Source organism: Dysidea avara, chromosome 10 (assembly GCF_963678975.1).
Source record: "Dysidea avara chromosome 10, odDysAvar1.4, whole genome shotgun sequence".
NCBI lineage: Eukaryota > Metazoa > Porifera > Demospongiae > Dictyoceratida > Dysideidae > Dysidea > Dysidea avara.
In genome coordinates this window covers 23,558,469-23,576,075 of record NC_089281.1, presented here as the reverse complement: position 1 = coordinate 23,576,075, position 17,607 = coordinate 23,558,469, and the positions used below count along the sequence as shown (strand labels likewise).

General features: G+C 34.9%; 1 protein-coding gene across 2 annotated transcripts in view; it reads left to right on the top strand.

Moving 5' to 3' along the window:
* The window catches only part of LOC136237149 (uncharacterized), a 70,725-nt gene extending 54,051 nt beyond the window's left edge, over positions 1-16,674 (top strand). For both annotated transcript variants that reach the window (XM_066027457.1, XM_066027456.1), the window contains 18 exons: positions 2,025-2,223; positions 2,277-2,359; positions 6,448-6,634; positions 6,689-6,943; positions 6,999-7,081; positions 7,145-7,316; positions 7,371-7,628; positions 9,341-9,420; positions 9,899-10,079; positions 10,898-11,158; positions 14,045-14,130; positions 14,815-14,989; positions 15,045-15,338; positions 15,510-15,631; positions 15,767-15,892; positions 15,949-16,066; positions 16,119-16,257; positions 16,311-16,674. In XM_066027457.1, the coding sequence (XP_065883529.1) occupies positions 2,025-2,223; positions 2,277-2,359; positions 6,448-6,634; positions 6,689-6,943; positions 6,999-7,081; positions 7,145-7,316; positions 7,371-7,628; positions 9,341-9,420; positions 9,899-10,079; positions 10,898-11,158; positions 14,045-14,130; positions 14,815-14,989; positions 15,045-15,338; positions 15,510-15,631; positions 15,767-15,892; positions 15,949-16,066; positions 16,119-16,257; positions 16,311-16,455 (2,964 nt within the window). In that variant the 3' untranslated portion in view covers positions 16,456-16,674. The remainder of the gene's footprint in view (positions 1-2,024; positions 2,224-2,276; positions 2,360-6,447; positions 6,635-6,688; positions 6,944-6,998; positions 7,082-7,144; positions 7,317-7,370; positions 7,629-9,340; positions 9,421-9,898; positions 10,080-10,897; positions 11,159-14,044; positions 14,131-14,814; positions 14,990-15,044; positions 15,339-15,509; positions 15,632-15,766; positions 15,893-15,948; positions 16,067-16,118; positions 16,258-16,310) is intronic.
* Positions 16,675-17,607: the final 933 nt, after the last annotated feature.

The following is a 17,607-nucleotide window of genomic DNA, read 5'->3' as shown; positions in this document are numbered from 1 at the left end:
TTGTTCAATGACAGCAAGGGATAATTTTACATAGGCTGAAGCCCCTCTATAACCTCTTTGACAGAAGCTACAGTTCCCCTTACCCTGCACTGTACTCTATGAAATGATGTACAGCATTCCAGGACCAATTTTATACTCTACAGAATCATCAGCTTTTCATTGTGGGTTTGAGTTTTAAAGCTCCACAAATGCAGTCATGTGCCAATTAGGCAAAGCATGGCAAAACAGTATAGCTGAGCATTGGTATTGAATGTTGTATTATCAAACGTGTCAGATGATGGAATCAAATATCTGATGATGGTCTTGATGATGATAAAATTAGTGAAGACAGACAGTAAATCACATAATGAATATTCGGACACATTGAAATAGTAGAGTCTCTGCAGTAAGAATGAAGTTAATATCAACCAAAGATAATAGTTCATAAAAGATAATCTCCAATAGAACAGTCAAACACTCCAATAGAACAGTCATTGCATGCAACAGAGAAAAAACTATAAACTATTCAGTTTAGGTGTTTACATAATAAAACATAATTCTCAGGAGGCTATTATGTTCATCACATTGTGATAAAAATGCTAGTTATGTATTTCACTTTTTTAAAAATTGTTTCTAACCAATCACTATTGAGGAGAGTATCCTACTTTCATACCCTTGTAGAAGGGCGTATCATGAAGTTATGATGTAGTGACAAGGTGCTGTGGTTTGTGACGTAAGAGCAACCATAAAAGTGCAATAATAATTAGCTTTTTGCCACACTCACGATGCTCAGGAAAGCTGTATTTGTGAATGGCCTGGCAAGAAATACCTATGCAGTTGTCTATAGCCATGAAAATGCGCTTGTAGTTCAGTAAAAAATGCTGAGAACTCAAGTTAGTTTGGTTGCTAACAACGTTGTTAGAGACACATTCAATCGATATTATTTTCAGCTAATGACATAACTGATTAATTATACAAAGAGAAACGGGAGAACTTGGAAGTGTTTTGTCATAATGCTTTAATATGGGGTATACAAGAGTAGGATACTCTCCTCAGTATATTATGAACTTTTGATAACAGGCAATTAAATTGGAAACACATAATATGCATAATAAGCTAAAGCCTGCTACAGCATGAAAGAGCTTATTGTGACCTAAATAGTATTATTTTTGTATATTAAAATATTCATGCATATAACAATGGCAGAACCAGGATGGGGCATTTGGGGCAAATGCCCCCCCCCCCATCCCCCCCTCCCCCTCACTTTGTTGAGGAGCCAGCCATACTTCTAGCTACTTAACTTTATGTCAGGCCAAGAAACTCATGACAATATTTACAAATTCACCTGAAATAAAAGTGAATCAAAGTGAAACTAGATGTGAACATATGCTGTGAAATTGCCACCCGCACCTCCGTACGTACTAAGCGCCTCTAAAAATAATTATCATGCTGCTGTTATTATGACATTCAGAGCATTTTAAACAGCTTTTAAGACTCTGAAAAGGCCAAAATAGCTAATAGCAACAGTGAGATACTACTAAGAGGTGATTATTTGCTGCTTCAAAAATGCAGCACTGAGCAGGGGTTCTGGCTCTCCCCAACCATTTACTGTTTGTGCCCCTCCCCTTGCCAACCCCTTGGATCTGCCCCTGTATAATATCACTGCAAAGCAGTATTTTATCAAGGGGGGGGGGGGGGGATTTTTTCCTGGATTGCCACCATCCTAACTTCCAAAAGAAGAAGGGGTATTTTTGCTCTTTAGGATCTTTTATACCTCAATGCCATTTTAATTTTGATCAAGCTGCAAATTTTGAGGGGAAGTTTTACCAATCCACAAAAATTACAAAAACTTTTCCACTTAAAACCATATGGTATACATAATGATGAATGAGAATGAGAGAATGATAGATTGAATTGTGTGTGTGTGCGTGTGTGTGTGTGTGTGTGCGTGTGTGTGTCGTGGTGTGTATAGTGTATAAATGTGTGTGTTTGTGTGTGTGTAAATATTAAAGTATGCTATGTGAAAAATACAATTGTTTCTGTAGATACCGAACCAACTGTTTTATGGATGGAAAATCATTAATCTTGATAGTAGAGTAACCATAGAGTTTGATCCAAACCAAGACATGACTTTTCTTTCTATTAATTTTAATGATACTGGAACTTACAGGGTGATGGCACTAGGGATTGATAAAAATGAAAATTATTATTTGTTTAATGTTTCAAAAGATGTTCATATTGAAGGCTAGTCTATACCTATTTTGTTCATAATTGTGTCATTGTATACAAATATGCAGGACAACAAATGCTATTCATTGTTGAAGAAACAGGCTACATTGGAGTGAATGAAACAACACAGTTTACTTTGCTTCAAGTACCTGTAAGTAATAACTAATTATACCACTTTCTACCTATGTAGCTATGTATATAAACTTGATTCTGTATGGTACCATTAAGTACTGACAATATGTCTTAGATTAGTAGGGATCACACTGGTTTTGGACTATCCTGCCAAAGTAGGTTGATACCAGCCCCAACTTACCTTCATGGCACCTTGGCAGTTGTGTTATAATTGGTAAACAGTAACCAATACTTTTGTAGCACCTCAAATCCAAGACACATGGTAGTGTGTCTAGCACACCACACCATGAGTATATTCATAGAAAATGCGATTTTCGCACATATGTAGCTCTGTGTTTCCTTCTCGTATTGGAATAAATTTTGTACTGCAAATGTCCTCCACCTTCAGCACACCACATACCAAATTGGGGTAAGATTGCCGGTGAAATATAAGCCCTCAAAGTTAGGCTTAATTTCTTCATTATTTTTTCTTCATTTAGGGGGTTCGGTGGGCTTAGATTATTCTTTTACAAAAATGCAAATACATAGCTCGATTTCTTGAAATTTGGTGCACTTTAAGAACATATTGCGGTATAATCACATACCTAATTTGGTACAAGTCTGATAAACAGTGTGGATGACTATCTGTATTAAAAAAGGCCAACTTGTTGTCATGCCTACAGGGTAAACTGCTTATGGGAATAACTTTAATAACATATAGGTTAACCATCATAACTCAAACCTTTTGTGGTTTAAAAGAAATCACGGTGACAGTTACAGAGTTATGAAACAAAATCCAAACAAATGTAAATCGCAGGTTGAGATACTCTAATAGAACAGGGTAAAAAGATGCATGAAAAATGTTTAAAAACTTACTGGCATTTGAACCAGGGACCTCCATACTGAACACCCAAACGCTTAACCACTGAACTGCTGCTATCACAGTTATTCACCTCACTTATTTCTACTTTATAAATGAAAATTCTAGCTAAAGTGTACTCAATAGTAAAAAGTTATATCTACCAATACATCATCTAGATATATTCTATGTGTGTTCTATTAGAAATCCCTGAAAAAAAATGTGTGCTCTATTAGAGTATAACAAAAATAATCAAGTAAACTCTGCAATGCAATTCTATTGTAGCTTCCCCTGTATTCTATCAAATGAAGGGATCAGTGGAAAAAAGGGACGTGTGCCATTTCAAAATTTCCATTTTCTAATAATTAGAATGGCTTGTTTTAGCCGTGTGAATAATGTTGTCACTAAGTAAACAACAGAATTTAAAGGTTCATGGTAAAGTCAAACTAATTTTTAGCAAATGTTACAATAATTCAATTATGTCCCGAAATTCTGTTTAATGCCTGCTTTGTGGTCACCTAATTTTCAAATGGCACTTGTCCCCTTTTGCCACTGACCCCTTCAAATCAAAGCAGATATTATAACCATTTTGGTACCAATCATAGGGGTAGTACACTACAATTAAGATGCACTTGTACCAATTGTCATCATCATAATCAACGTATTAAGTGCTATACAAACAAAACTTGTGACAACAGGCTGGAAATCGTATTCTAGCATAAAAGGTGCAGAAATTGCTTTGAGCAAATGCAACTTATCACGTTTTGCATGAAAATCAAGATATTTTAAAAGAAAATTCACTGCAAAATATAATTCCTAATAGTACAGTCATGCATATCAAACTTGGTGTAAATAACTAGTACAAATAGATACACGCACTGTAATTATACAGCCATATAACCATAAACAAGCAAGCACAAAATTATAAAGCAATTATCAGTGTTTAGCTATTGGTTATTGCATAGATTCTTTGGTTGAATTGGTAGGTATTTTTCTGTAATTAATTGATATACAGAACACTAGTTTGTCTTATATCATTGTTACTGCATCTGTAGATAAGAAGACCAATGATTGTGTAAAAACAAGCCTCAAAGTCAGTTTATAGTTGGCTTTGGGGTATTTAAAATTAAGGCTGAAACGAATAGTACGAATATTCGTTATTCGTTTGTTAAGAAATATTCATATTCGTTAAGAAATATTCGTTATTCGTTAAATATTCGTTAATCGGATAATGTACGCATTTAACCTTGAAAACATTTTGACAACTGAAAACTGTCATTTTAAAATATAATTTTTCATCTTAATAATACATGTAAAGGACTTTTCTTTTTTAACATTTAAAGTTTTAGCAGTAATCAAAATGATTTTGTCTCTTTCAAGCACCTAATTATACAGAAAATTCTTAAAGAATAATTCGTTAATTCGTTCGTTAATTTGAAGAATATTCGAATACCTAAAATTTAATATTCGTTTCACCCCTATTTAAAATACAAAAAAAGAAGTGAAATCCATGCAAAAACAGTGAAGCTGTATAAAAAGGGTGCGGCCTTCAAAAGCCTGGGTGAAAAAAGTTGTGAAATCAAAGGTGGTGGCATTGAAATGGCTGCAATGATGTTAATGATGCTACATTTTAGTAATGATAAGCTATTAATAAAGTAGTATTATTAAGATCATTGCAGAAATGGTTGCCACCTTTGATTTCACAACTTTTTTCACCCATGCTTTTGAGGGCTGCACCAACTTGGATGTTTTTGCATGGATTATTGTTAACAGCAACTAATAATATATTCATGCATCCATCACAAATCACAACAAATAATACTGTAATAATAACAGCAATTCTAAGTGTTTTTTTTTTTGTTTTTTTTGTAACAATAGAATCACTGCATTTAACAATACAATTTCAATTTTATTTATATATAGCAGAATTCCAGGTCTCACAAAAAGGTCATATGCTTGTGCTACTTACCTCAACACAAGTATTTGCATGTACAGGTCTTTACAATTTGTGATAGACCTATGTAACAGGAAAGTTCAAAATAATAGTAAAGACTTTTAAATATCGGAGGACGCCTTCAGGTAAGTATTTTAATTCTTGCAGGTCACTAGTGGGATAGAATTTATGACCATTGTATCTAAAACCTAGTCAAACAAGATCATGTAGCTGATAAAATGATAATTTGGAGCAAAATTTCAATATTGAAACAATAACACTGATAGCTTGCAATATTTATTAGAGGGTAAATTTGCTAAACTAGTCCCTGTTGTACAAACAATAATAGTAACAAATAACAGCAGTGCATAACAATAACAACCTTGGCTTGTTGTTAACAATTAATAACTATAATTAATTTTTTTTTTAATTCTACAACAACAGCAACTATAACAAAAATGATAATCTAATCCCTTACAATTACAACACTACTTTGCAGTGTTGTTTAAGTCCGAATGTGCCTTCAAAGTAACCCAAAATTCTTCTGATGAGTTCTAATGATAATCATATTACTTATGTCTAATAGAAATATTATTTTATCTAATGGAATTTTCTACCCCCTTCAGGTGAGTATAATTTACCTCAAAACAGTACTGGCTCAATTTCTTTACAGTTAGATTGTCTTTGTCATACCTTTTGGTGCACCAGGTGCGCATGTACAGGAGATACTCTACAATGAATTTCCAATGCATCACTTTTATCCTTCCCTTAGCACTAATTTAATTTGTGGGCAATGTACAAGTCAGTTTACTATCATGTAAAACATAATCTCACTAGTCTGTAATTTTATGCATAGGCATTAGACTTTTATCATGGGGCACCAACCAAGGTGGATAAACGATGCAGATCCAAGGGGCTTCCTGACATCAATCTTGAGAACAAATTTACCCACTGGCCACCAATTTGTGTATCTCAATTGCTTTACTAATTAAGACCATGGTGAAAAGTTGGTCCCATTATCCCCTGGGTTGCTACATATGCACACTGCATATGTAGCTGTCCATATGTATGGCTGCATATCAAGCAGAACCTAAGCAAAATGGCTCTTCTTCACTTTCCAGTGATTATTATTTGAGGAATTATTTTGTTGCATGGTTTAATTAGGGTCATTACAATTAAAAATTGGTGAAACAAGAGATCATCACTTACTGTGCAAATTTTAACCCTTGTTTAACCCATACAAATCCTTTACGTAGTTATCCCTAACTTGAAGGAATTTCCCATACACATTTCATATATGTAGTTGTATGTGTACAAATAGTTGCATCCCTGACAGGATGGATCAGATTCTACTAACTACACATGGTATTGGGGAGATGGATCTCCCAATACTGTTGTAAAGGGTTACACTACTAGTAGAACACAGAGCCATGTGTATACTACTCCTGGTAGCTTCACTATAACTGTCAAAGTTAAGGATGGAGAAAGCGATGCTAGCGTAGAGAAAACTATACTTGTTTTAGGTAGTGTGAATTTTGTGTATGACTTTAATAATTATGTAGTGTTTGTAATTTCAGATTCCATCTCAAGAGTAATTATCAACATTCCAGTACATATAGTAGTTGATGTTGCTGTCACCTTTGCTGCCAGGGTGGAGTTAACGTTTAACTCAACCTACAGCTCACCAGTGACATACCAGTGGAGCTATAATGGTGGAAATTATTCAGGGCCCACACATACTTTTCATGAAACAGGAACACACAATATAACTTGTACTGCAACAAATTTTGTTAGCCACACAACTACTACGTCATCAGTGAACGTAAAGAAAAGTATGTATGTACATGTGATGTGTATGCTTAATACATTTTTATGTATAATTTGCAGTTCCTGTTAACCCTGTTCGGCTGGTGGCTACTCCATCAGTTGCTGCTGTAAACCAGACTGTCACATTTTCTATGATAGTTGAGGTATAAAAATGCAATGTGTTGATGTAAATTTTAGGGCATAGCTATAATAATATTTTGTTTCAGCAAAGCGGAAATTACTCTTACATTTTTTCATTTGGTGATGGTGAAGATGAAGTTGTGACCACAAGTAGTATAGCAAATCATTCCTACAGCTCAGCTGGTACATATTTAACTATGGCATCTGCTAATGATTCTGATCATAGTTTCTCTAAAACTATTTCAGTAGAAATTCAAAGTATGCAGTAATATAGTTGTGTCAATTACACATGTATGTATGTCTTGTCATTAGATTACATCACTTGCATCAATGTTGAATCATTTGTTTCTCAATATAATGTAACTTTTCTTGTTGAATATTGTGGAAATGAGGATCTTGACTATGGAACAGTTACCTACCAATGGGACTTTGGTGATGGCAACACTGTTAGTTCTACTTTTCCTTTCATATTTCACCACTACCAAACACCAAGAACATGGACCTACAGATTGATTACTTCAAATGCTGTTAGTGAAGTACCTTTGACAAGATCTGTCAATATTGAAGCAGGTACATATTTTACAATGATGAATGTTACTTACAAACCATGTATACATCTATATTATTACAAGTATTTTAAAAGGTGTAGCCAGGATTCCCTGGAAGATTGTTTGAATTTAGATGTAGAAATTCCCAGTGTGTTTCCCCCACAGCCAGTTCCTAGATGAAAATGGCCTGAGTTTTTCAAAGGCATAGCCAGGATTCTCTGGAAGGGAGATCGTATTAGGAAGTAGAAATTCCCAGGTCTACAGCCAGTTTCTACAAATGACCTGAGTTCCTTTGTTGGCAAAGCATTATTCCAAGTAAAAGACATTTACTTCCTCCAATTCAAGACAGCATGTGCTCACCTCATGGCACTAAACAGATATTCACAGTGAAACTGTCATTTATTTAACACTTTATGCTATGTGTGTAACCCGACCATCAAAGTTTACTACATCTGCTGCCTTTCAGCTAATCTCAACTAATTTCACAATCTCTGCCATTTTCATCCTAATAGAATTGCTTCATTTCATTGTTAATGAATCACTTTGGTACAATTTGATTATCAGGGGCCGGAACAGCATAATTTAATTGTAAAATCTTTTGCAACTGTATAAGGGGGCTTGCCTGAACCATACAAACCCCCCTGGTTATGCCCTTGTTTTTATGTTCATACATATGGTACCAATATATAAACAGTACACATACAAATTTTTGAGGGATGTAATTTTTATAGACTTCACAGCTGCTTGGCTGTCCGTAAAATTTTCATCCTCCTAACGATTACCAGGGTTAGCTCTATGTTTTCTAATAGGTAACCTCAGTGAAAAATGAGTTACCTCAATAATAAAACCACTAAAATTAGTCAATCCATGAAAATTATGTATCTCAAAAATTTGTACATATACGTTATGTTAAGGCATTATTGTGAGTGACATATGGATAATAAAGCACTAGACGAAGACAGGTGCTTTATTAACATGCTAATAGTACTAATCCAGGTGAGTATATGTTAATCCTAATGCTAGTGTTCTATCTTCCTTGTGGTATAAAACAGGCCTGTTTATTGTAAACCTCAATAGTTTTCTGTGGACTAAGTTGTTGATTACTGAGTACTGGTATTATGTTGGTGATATCTAGCTGTCCTAAGGATTGTTGACAAACAAAATGCCAGTGCCTTCATTTAATTAAAAAAAAATACAGTTGGTGAGCTATAAAGTACAGTTCACACTTCAACTGTACTTCAGTACAATTTTTGTTTGATGTCTCCCATATGTAGAAATTCTTTAAATGTACTTATTATATGCATGCTGTTGTGATGGTAGATATTAGCACTGGAACAAAGGCTTGAAAGCTTTGGAAGTATTGTAAACTTCAAAGGTGGCTTTACTCCCTTCAAAGCTTCATAACCATGGATACTACCATGTGTAATAAGTCATAAAGTCATGTACTTCTAGGAAGCTTGCAAATATTGTATATTTGTAGCCTAAGCAGTTGTACTAGAGCCTGTACTACAGCTACACCAAAGTGTGAATTCGCATGGGTGAATACCCAGTTATGATCTTTAATTGTTAACATGACATAATCAACAAAGCTTGGTAGCTTTCTTGCAAAAAGTTTTGGAGGATAAAATGTGGCCTTAATTCCAACCCTAGTAGATGTGTATCAACAAAATGGTGTATGTGTGTATCCATCTTAAGTTCTTATATTATTTATGTTTGTTTTGATTCTAATGACAGTGGATCAGCTGACAATTGTTGGACCAACCATTGTACTTGTTAATAAAAACATCAGTTTATCTCTCAGAACATTACATCAGGTATGTACATATATGCATTTGGTCCACACTGTCTTAAATTAAAATTTTAAGCTTACATTTATCACACCCACCCATCCGCCCACACACACACTCATACATACGCACGCATGCATATGCACAAGCACCCACATGCGTTGCATGCTGCAAGTGCACACATACAACACATGCTGTCAAGGAGTGGTTGCACAATAAGTTGACTGATTTGTATATGTGCAAAATTTAATGTGGCCAGTTTTGCAAAAAGGTACCTTTTTCACACACAAAATTTGAGCCATTTTTTGAACTCTGAGGCTTCATAACTTTTTGGTAATTTCATATAATTTCCTTGAGTGTGTAGCTACAGTATCTAGCTACATTTTAATTCTAAGAGCACGTTAATCAGTATAAGGAGTCAAGTGTTACATCATATTAGTTTCTAACTGATACATATTTTCAGCTTTGAGTACAATGTACAAATACTTACTTGTTTCTTTATTAGGTCGCGAATGGTATTATCTACACTTGGAATATTACAAATGAAGAAAGTAGTCAAGTTATTGTAAATGTAACAGGTGTCGATCTTGTCCACTACTCTGTGATATTTCCTGTTACTGGAATGTTCATTGTATCAGTATCAGGAGGAAATTTGATGAGAGCTACTCTGACTATTAGAGTCATAGGTATCATACTTGCATGTGTAAATTTATTATAAACATAATTTGATCTGTTGATTTACTCTAAACATTTAATTCCTGATCTAACTCATGTATTTTTGGCAAAGTGTTTCCTAAGGTTTCACAAGAAACCTCTTTAGGCAAAATCACCAGTTTACATATTCATAACATTCAATGCTAATATCACAATACTCATTTTACTTGTCTTTCTCAAAAATTGATCTCCCTGGCAAGTTTTATATGGCAAGTTCCTTTACAATAGTTGCCCTAATAGCCTTTAAAAAGCTGCTTTGAAGAAGCAAGACAAGAAGCAACACTGAGAAATACACGATACCATTAAAGGGTACAGCCAGATAACTATATGCTCTATTTGAGTCAATGTCCATGAATTATGTATCTCTGACTTCTCTATGTATTTGATCTTTGCAGTACTGTATAAAGTTTTGTTCAAATTTAAAAACTGCAACCATCTTGGCTCCCTTAATGGTAACTATACCACTGATAACAGAAGCTTCCTGTAAGGGAGGCCCCTTAATTCTTGAGATGCACTCCTGTGGTAACATATATAGCTAGCTAGTAATTGCCTAGTTTGTTAAAACATTATACTAGGTGACAAATACACAGTACAGATTTATTGCAACATCACACTCTAGGGTGAAACATTGTTTTGCAAGAAAAACATGCAATTTATTACTGTATCAATATGGAGACAAACAAGTATCATACTAATGCTCATGAGCAAGCGTGGCATTACACTGAATCTGTACCATAATAAAGATGCTTACCCATTATACATTGTTGCTGTATGTGATCCTTTTCACTAGATGCAATTATCTGTGTCCTTGTTAATACATTCATCAATGCAACAAATGTTAAATTTGATGTCAGCCTGAATTGTGGACTTGGAAATTATGATTATGGAGATGTAACCTACCAATGGGACTTTGGTGATGGCAACACTGCTAGGTCTCTTTATCCTACTATATCCCACATCTACCAAACAAAGGGAAATTGGACCTTTACTGTAATGGCATCAAATATTGTTAGTGAAGGTGAACACACCGGAAGTGTTGATATTAAACAAGGTATTTGAATTAATATGCAGTGTATGTAGCTAAAACCATGCCTTAGTGTACATGATCAATGGCTGTGACATAATACATTTTCACCAAAAGTTTTTATTAACTTTTTGTACTGCCTAGTCTCATCCCCAGCCATCCTTATACTTTATTATGCCAAGGTTAAGCCTGAGTCAAATATGCTCAAAATTTAGTCCAAAATTCTTTCAGGATTTCCCACAATTATTACCCATTATGATAGCTCTTCAGTGTTCCCATTATGCTTGCATTATGCTCCTAAGTTAGCAACCTTTCTTGTTGGAACGTTTCATTCAATCAGTGAATACTCTATTAGAGTATTTCACTACAAAAGTGACTGTTCTAATAGAGAGTATCGATCTAAGGAGCTATGTACAATGCATTTGAGTGCTCAGTATACAGGAAAGGTGGCCAAACTTAAACTATTTATTGCTATCGGAGAATTTGAATGGCATTTATGAAGATGCTCACAGGACTTAAAAATTAGCCGCATCACATAGTAGTTCTCATTAACACTTTAAAAATTGTACTATCTGATTAATATTCACAATTTTCAATATCTCACACATGTCAATACACTACTTTTTGTCACAATTACTTGGATGAACACTTTTTTACAGCTATATGCTGATTTTGGATAGGATTTCAGTTTGCAGCTTCTACTGACTGCTCTATTAGGGAGTATTGATCTATTTTCATGGAATTATGCTGCATAGTTTGAAATTTTTACCTAGTATGTTAGCAATATACTGGCATACCACTCCATCCTATTATGCTTTTTATTATGCTGGCATATTTTACGCAGGCCTAGCCAAAGTCATCTGGTGACATTATATAGTCAAACTTCTTGGCCCAGGAAATGTACATTGGTATATAGTAACACTTGATATAAAAAACCAGTGTAGTCATTGATTATGGATCTTCTTTGTAGTTGTTCATCGCTCTAAATGGAGTTTTATGAAGGTTTTCATACATGAAGTGTTAATTGACTTTCATTTATCATACCAGCAAGATTTCCAAAGCAAACATCCTTTAAGCAGCTGGAAAGCATAAATGTTCAATTGATTTTAAGCATGAATGTGTACAAGAGGCATACTTGTTCTGATTTTTTCACTAAAATTAATGTCACCAGATACCTTCACATGATCAAGCACATGGGTGGCTGGGGATGAAACTATAGGTACTGCCATGAATGCAATATGATAAATTGCAGTGTGGACAGAAGACCAAATACACTGTATACGTAGGATATATAAAGCAAAAGAGCCTAATTGTTCTCTATGTATACCTAATCTAATAGCTGCAGAGTAAGCTTTCAATTACTAGTGCCACTCCACACAAAATGACTTCGAATTTTATAATCATTGTGCAAGACAGCAGCTAAAGCTGGATATTTTTAAACCAGGCGTGCACCCAGTTTACCAAAATTGTTTTCATAAAAACGTGTGTGTACCTACCTACCTACCTACCTACCTACCCACCCACCCACCCACCTACCCATGAAGCTGGATTTGCGGAGCTACTTTTCTTATCAGGTTTTTAGTTCATGCATTAATTCTACCCATATCTCACAAAGATTTGAAATGCCGGGCTTTTTTTAAAATTCATCACTATCAGGCAGAAATGAATATTAAAAATTGGTTGCTGCACAATTGCAGCGTATTTTACTACTGCTTGCCCATCCAAAATTCAACAGTCGTATCTTGAAAAACTGGCAAGTAGTCCATTTGTATTGAGGCTTGTGATAAGAGCGCACAGCGATCTCGTTAAATGCTGTGATGATTTGTGCATATGCCACATTATTATATTCATTTGCAAATGACAGGAACTGGTGGTCATTGACAACAACAGTGATGATTATATTTAAGCCTCACTGCTAATGTGATTGCTTACACAACACTTTTGAAACCTTATGAGAACTGTACTGAGCCACCTTAACAGCTTTAAAACAACCCCCTCTTAAGCTACCAGAAATAGAGTATCCTTTGAATTAAAAGGGGTGGGTACCCGTGTTTACACGAACAGAAATGAAGGGCAGCCTCAAGGCTTCTCTAAACAATTCGAGTGAGAATACACGATAGACACACTATAAAACAGTTGAAAAGATACTTCTGTGCATAATTTGCGGTTTAAAGTAGTTTGTTGTAGTTACACTTCCTTAGCAGTGCATAATTTCCTTTTTTTCCCTCCACTGTTAAGTTATGGAACTCGCTCCCCCATTGTAATTAACTCTCCTACACTTGATCAGTTTTGTAATATGATTATGCATTATAATCTCTTATGATTTCTGCACAGTGATAAATATATATATATATATATATTATTATTATTAGCACTTTACAGTGACCAGCACTGAAGGTCTGACAGCAACATGTGCTGCAGCCTTAGGATTACCTAACCTAATTTCAAGGACTTAGACCTAGTGACTTGACTTACTGACTGATAAGGTGTAACAGAAAAGGGGCCAAAGTAAGGAAAAAATCCCTCCAACCCCAGGATTCGAACTGCAGGTCACCCAATGTCTAGTCGGGGCCACACTCAGTCTTCCTCCAATATATATATATATATATATATAGCAACGTAATTACCAAATTACAAATAATTCATGAAATACAAAATATGGTAAATTACAATATTTACAAATCTAATTATTAAAATAATGGCGATAGCCGCATGAATATAAACTAGATCATATACATGGTTGATTAATTGCCTATTTAGTTAGAATGGGATAGTATTAGCTACATAGGTGCCTGGTTTTTAGAAGTAGCATAACATCAACTTGTTTACACTGTTACAATAACCTACGCATTATTACTGATTGTTCACAAATTATATCATGTGCTAATGTGAATGTACCCCCTTTAATTGTAGCAATGGATGACCACCTCAGTATTGTTGGACCCACAGTTGTATCTGTTGGGGAAAATATCACATTTTCTGTAACAGGAACAGATCAGGTTAAGTTTATGCATATAATTTACTGGCAAGTAAAATTTTATTTATGTATCTACAATGACAGCATATGACTTAATATTGTACAAGCATTTTTACCATTTCTGTATAATGATAAGTATACATGTCATTTCACTATGCAGTAATCTTATTTTGCAATATGTAAGTTTATCCCAGTGGTTACCGTCATAATGAATTGGATTACTAGTATGTACAATTACTGTACAGCCATAACCATTTGTGACCGAATTTGACAAAACCAGGTTTCCACACACATTCAGTTTTACGACTTTGAGAGATCATAACTCAATGCAAGAATATGTCATCAGCTTCAAATTTTCACCTGTAGTTGTGTAATGTTATGGAGGCATTGTGTGAAACGTTCAGGTCAATAGCATACTGGTAGGTCATGTTACAATTAGTCAAAGAATTGGATGTGTAAGGAAGCCTGGTTTTGTCAAGTTCGGTCACATTTGTTCTTGGCTTTTGCTTAATAGAATTATCTAGTCAGCTTCAGTCATAATGAAAGGTAAAGAATGCATGGTGAATAAGCTCATGTGCACTTAAGCCCTTTCTCAGTAGGTCATTATATACACAACAACCTCTGGTACCTTAATAGTATAGCAGAAAGAGTTGTTGAAATCTTTGCAAGCATACACCATGTGACAAACACATTGTATATTTGTTAGGTTGGTATCAATTACACTTGGACCATTACAAACCAAGATAGCATGGCAGTATTTAAGAGTGCAGCTGGCATTGACCATACACAGTTCTCTCTTGTGTTTCCTTTTGCTGGAGTATTTGTTGTGTCAGTATCAGGAAACAATTTTTTGATGGCTTCTCTTATGATCAGCATCAGACGTTAGTTATATTGCATACATTTAATTTATATCCACTGGTATTTATTCACAAACAGAAAAAATTGGTGAGATCCAATTGGAATATCCTCCCATTGTTGAGGTTAAAAGACAGACAACAATTGCTATCTCTCTCTATGATCTTTTTAATGTGTCTTACAATGGAGCTGTAAATATGACAATATTATCAGATGCTACTCACCAAACACAACCAAATCTGCTATATTATGAACACACGCCCAATGTGATAATATCACACCTCTCCTATAGTGTGAGCAGTACATATCAAGTTATCATTACTGCAAGTAATCTTGTGTCTCAAGTGTCAGTTAGTTTTGCTATAGAAGCTGTTCGTGAGTACAACTGTATACACACTGTCACACACATGCACACACACACACACACTGTTACACACACTGTGACACACACACTAGTACTTGTTACACACACACACTGTTACACACATGCGTGCACACGCACACACACAAAGTGAAATTAAGGTGTATCACAATCATGTCAATTAGGTACCACTACTACCATAGTGCTACAATTTGATGTTGGACGCTTGCCACAAGCAAATGTCAGTTATGAGGATTCACTTTGGAGAGAGCAATTCTCAGATGTGGTGGACAACACTCTTACTACAGTAAGTGAATAGTGACTACAACCGATAGAATGCAGAATTATGTACAAGTTATATTATTATTACTTGTATAGTTAATTCAGTGTATGTAGCTCAAAGATACAATGAAAGTTTCAAGTCAACATTGTTTACTTACAGGAACACCACTTACCTGATTGGCAACTCATTGCAACTGCTGGTAGCATTGAAAATGACGGGAACCTTCTGGTGGTGTTTGTTGATATCCTTCCTACACAATCATCTGCATCAGCAAATGAAACTGAAGTTTGTCTATATATTTATTTATTTAAAGAATAAGCACTCCCTAATTTCATTTGTAGATAGCTTTTCAGTTGACCAGAATCATTTTAGATGATCACTACCAGTTTCTGCTCCCCAACAGTAATACTTTCATATCAGCTTCAAGTGCAGAAGTACTGGGATTATCACATACACCAGGTACATACACACATATCTGCAATTTTTTGACATGTTTATATGCTATACTAAGGAGGCAATAGTGGAGAAAGTTCAGGCAATTTAGGAAGCAATGAGGAGTCTTCACTATCATTGAGTTTAGGAATGGGTATTGGAATACTTCTGCTGATTGTGGTCATAGTATTTGCTATAGCTGTTGTGTACTGCACAAAGTGAGTGTTTAGATAATACATTTGTGGCTGGTTACATGTTAGCCATATTTCAGGAAATATCGACGTCTAAAGAAGGAATATGGGAAGTTAAGTCAATCAGATCAAGCATCATTCTTCATCAATGATGAAGTAGATATTGGACCAGAAGACATTCCAATGGAAGAAATAGTATTAGAAACTGTTACTGATGAGCTATAAACATAATTTTTTATACATTTCAAATTTTACGTAAGAGCTTCACTTAAATAATCTCATCCTATGGTCACACCCATCATGAGGTTTATACTTTTAATTTGTAAGTTGCAACATGATGGCAAATGGAAATTGCTGTATAAGTATATTATTGTTTATTTGCCTACTTTTTGTGGTTTCTGTACCAGTAGTAAAAAATTTAATGGCCATAGATTCGATGATCATGTACTGTAAAGACACTTCATAGGGGTATTATCTATATGTATCTGCACAAACTCCTCAGTGAAAATTAATATGGCTGTATATACTACAATAGTCAGCCTATGGGTCCACTGTCAATGAGTTAATGTTATTGTAATATTCAATGCACACATTCCTATAGGTAATAATTCATTCCACACATTTTTTTGCAAAGTGCTGAATAGGCAAGGTATGCTAACAACTACAGTCATTAAATAAGCAAATTAAGAGTGAATATGACCATGCAGACATGCAGACATGCAAAAATTGTAAACGCAAGCATAGATTTGTGTTACTGTCATGAATTTCTAAAATGCAGATCTACTATACTTTAATAACATATAAAAGCTCTAGCCAGTATATATTGTGATCACCAGCAGTTTATGATTCACACTCAATTTGTCACCTATGCATGGTAAATATACATAACAATACGACTATGATTGAGATGAAACTGCACAACATATACAATATACACTGACCACATTCCTCCCTATCATATTGAATGTGGTCACCACCTTATGCTTTATTTGAGTGAGTATGCTCAAAAATTAAGCCTATTAAGCTGGCATAATTGGTACAGGCTTACACCCCATAGTGTATTATGGGTAAAGGATTGCAAACACTTTAATACATATGCATTTTAAGGCCATGCTGCATAATATGTGGAGCCCAAAATGGGAATGCAGGCAGACAGACATTGTTACAATAAATACACAAAAAAGTCTGGTTTATGATTGCTTGCAACAGTTATACATATAAAATGTCACACAAATATTTAATGCAATCTCCTACCAAGATTGCCCAGAATATTCCATGTTTGAATGGTATGTAAACTGATGTAGCACAGTATTCAAATGGTCTACTCCATTTAGTGCAGCATTATTCGTCATTTCTTAGAAGGTTAGGGGAAAGTTT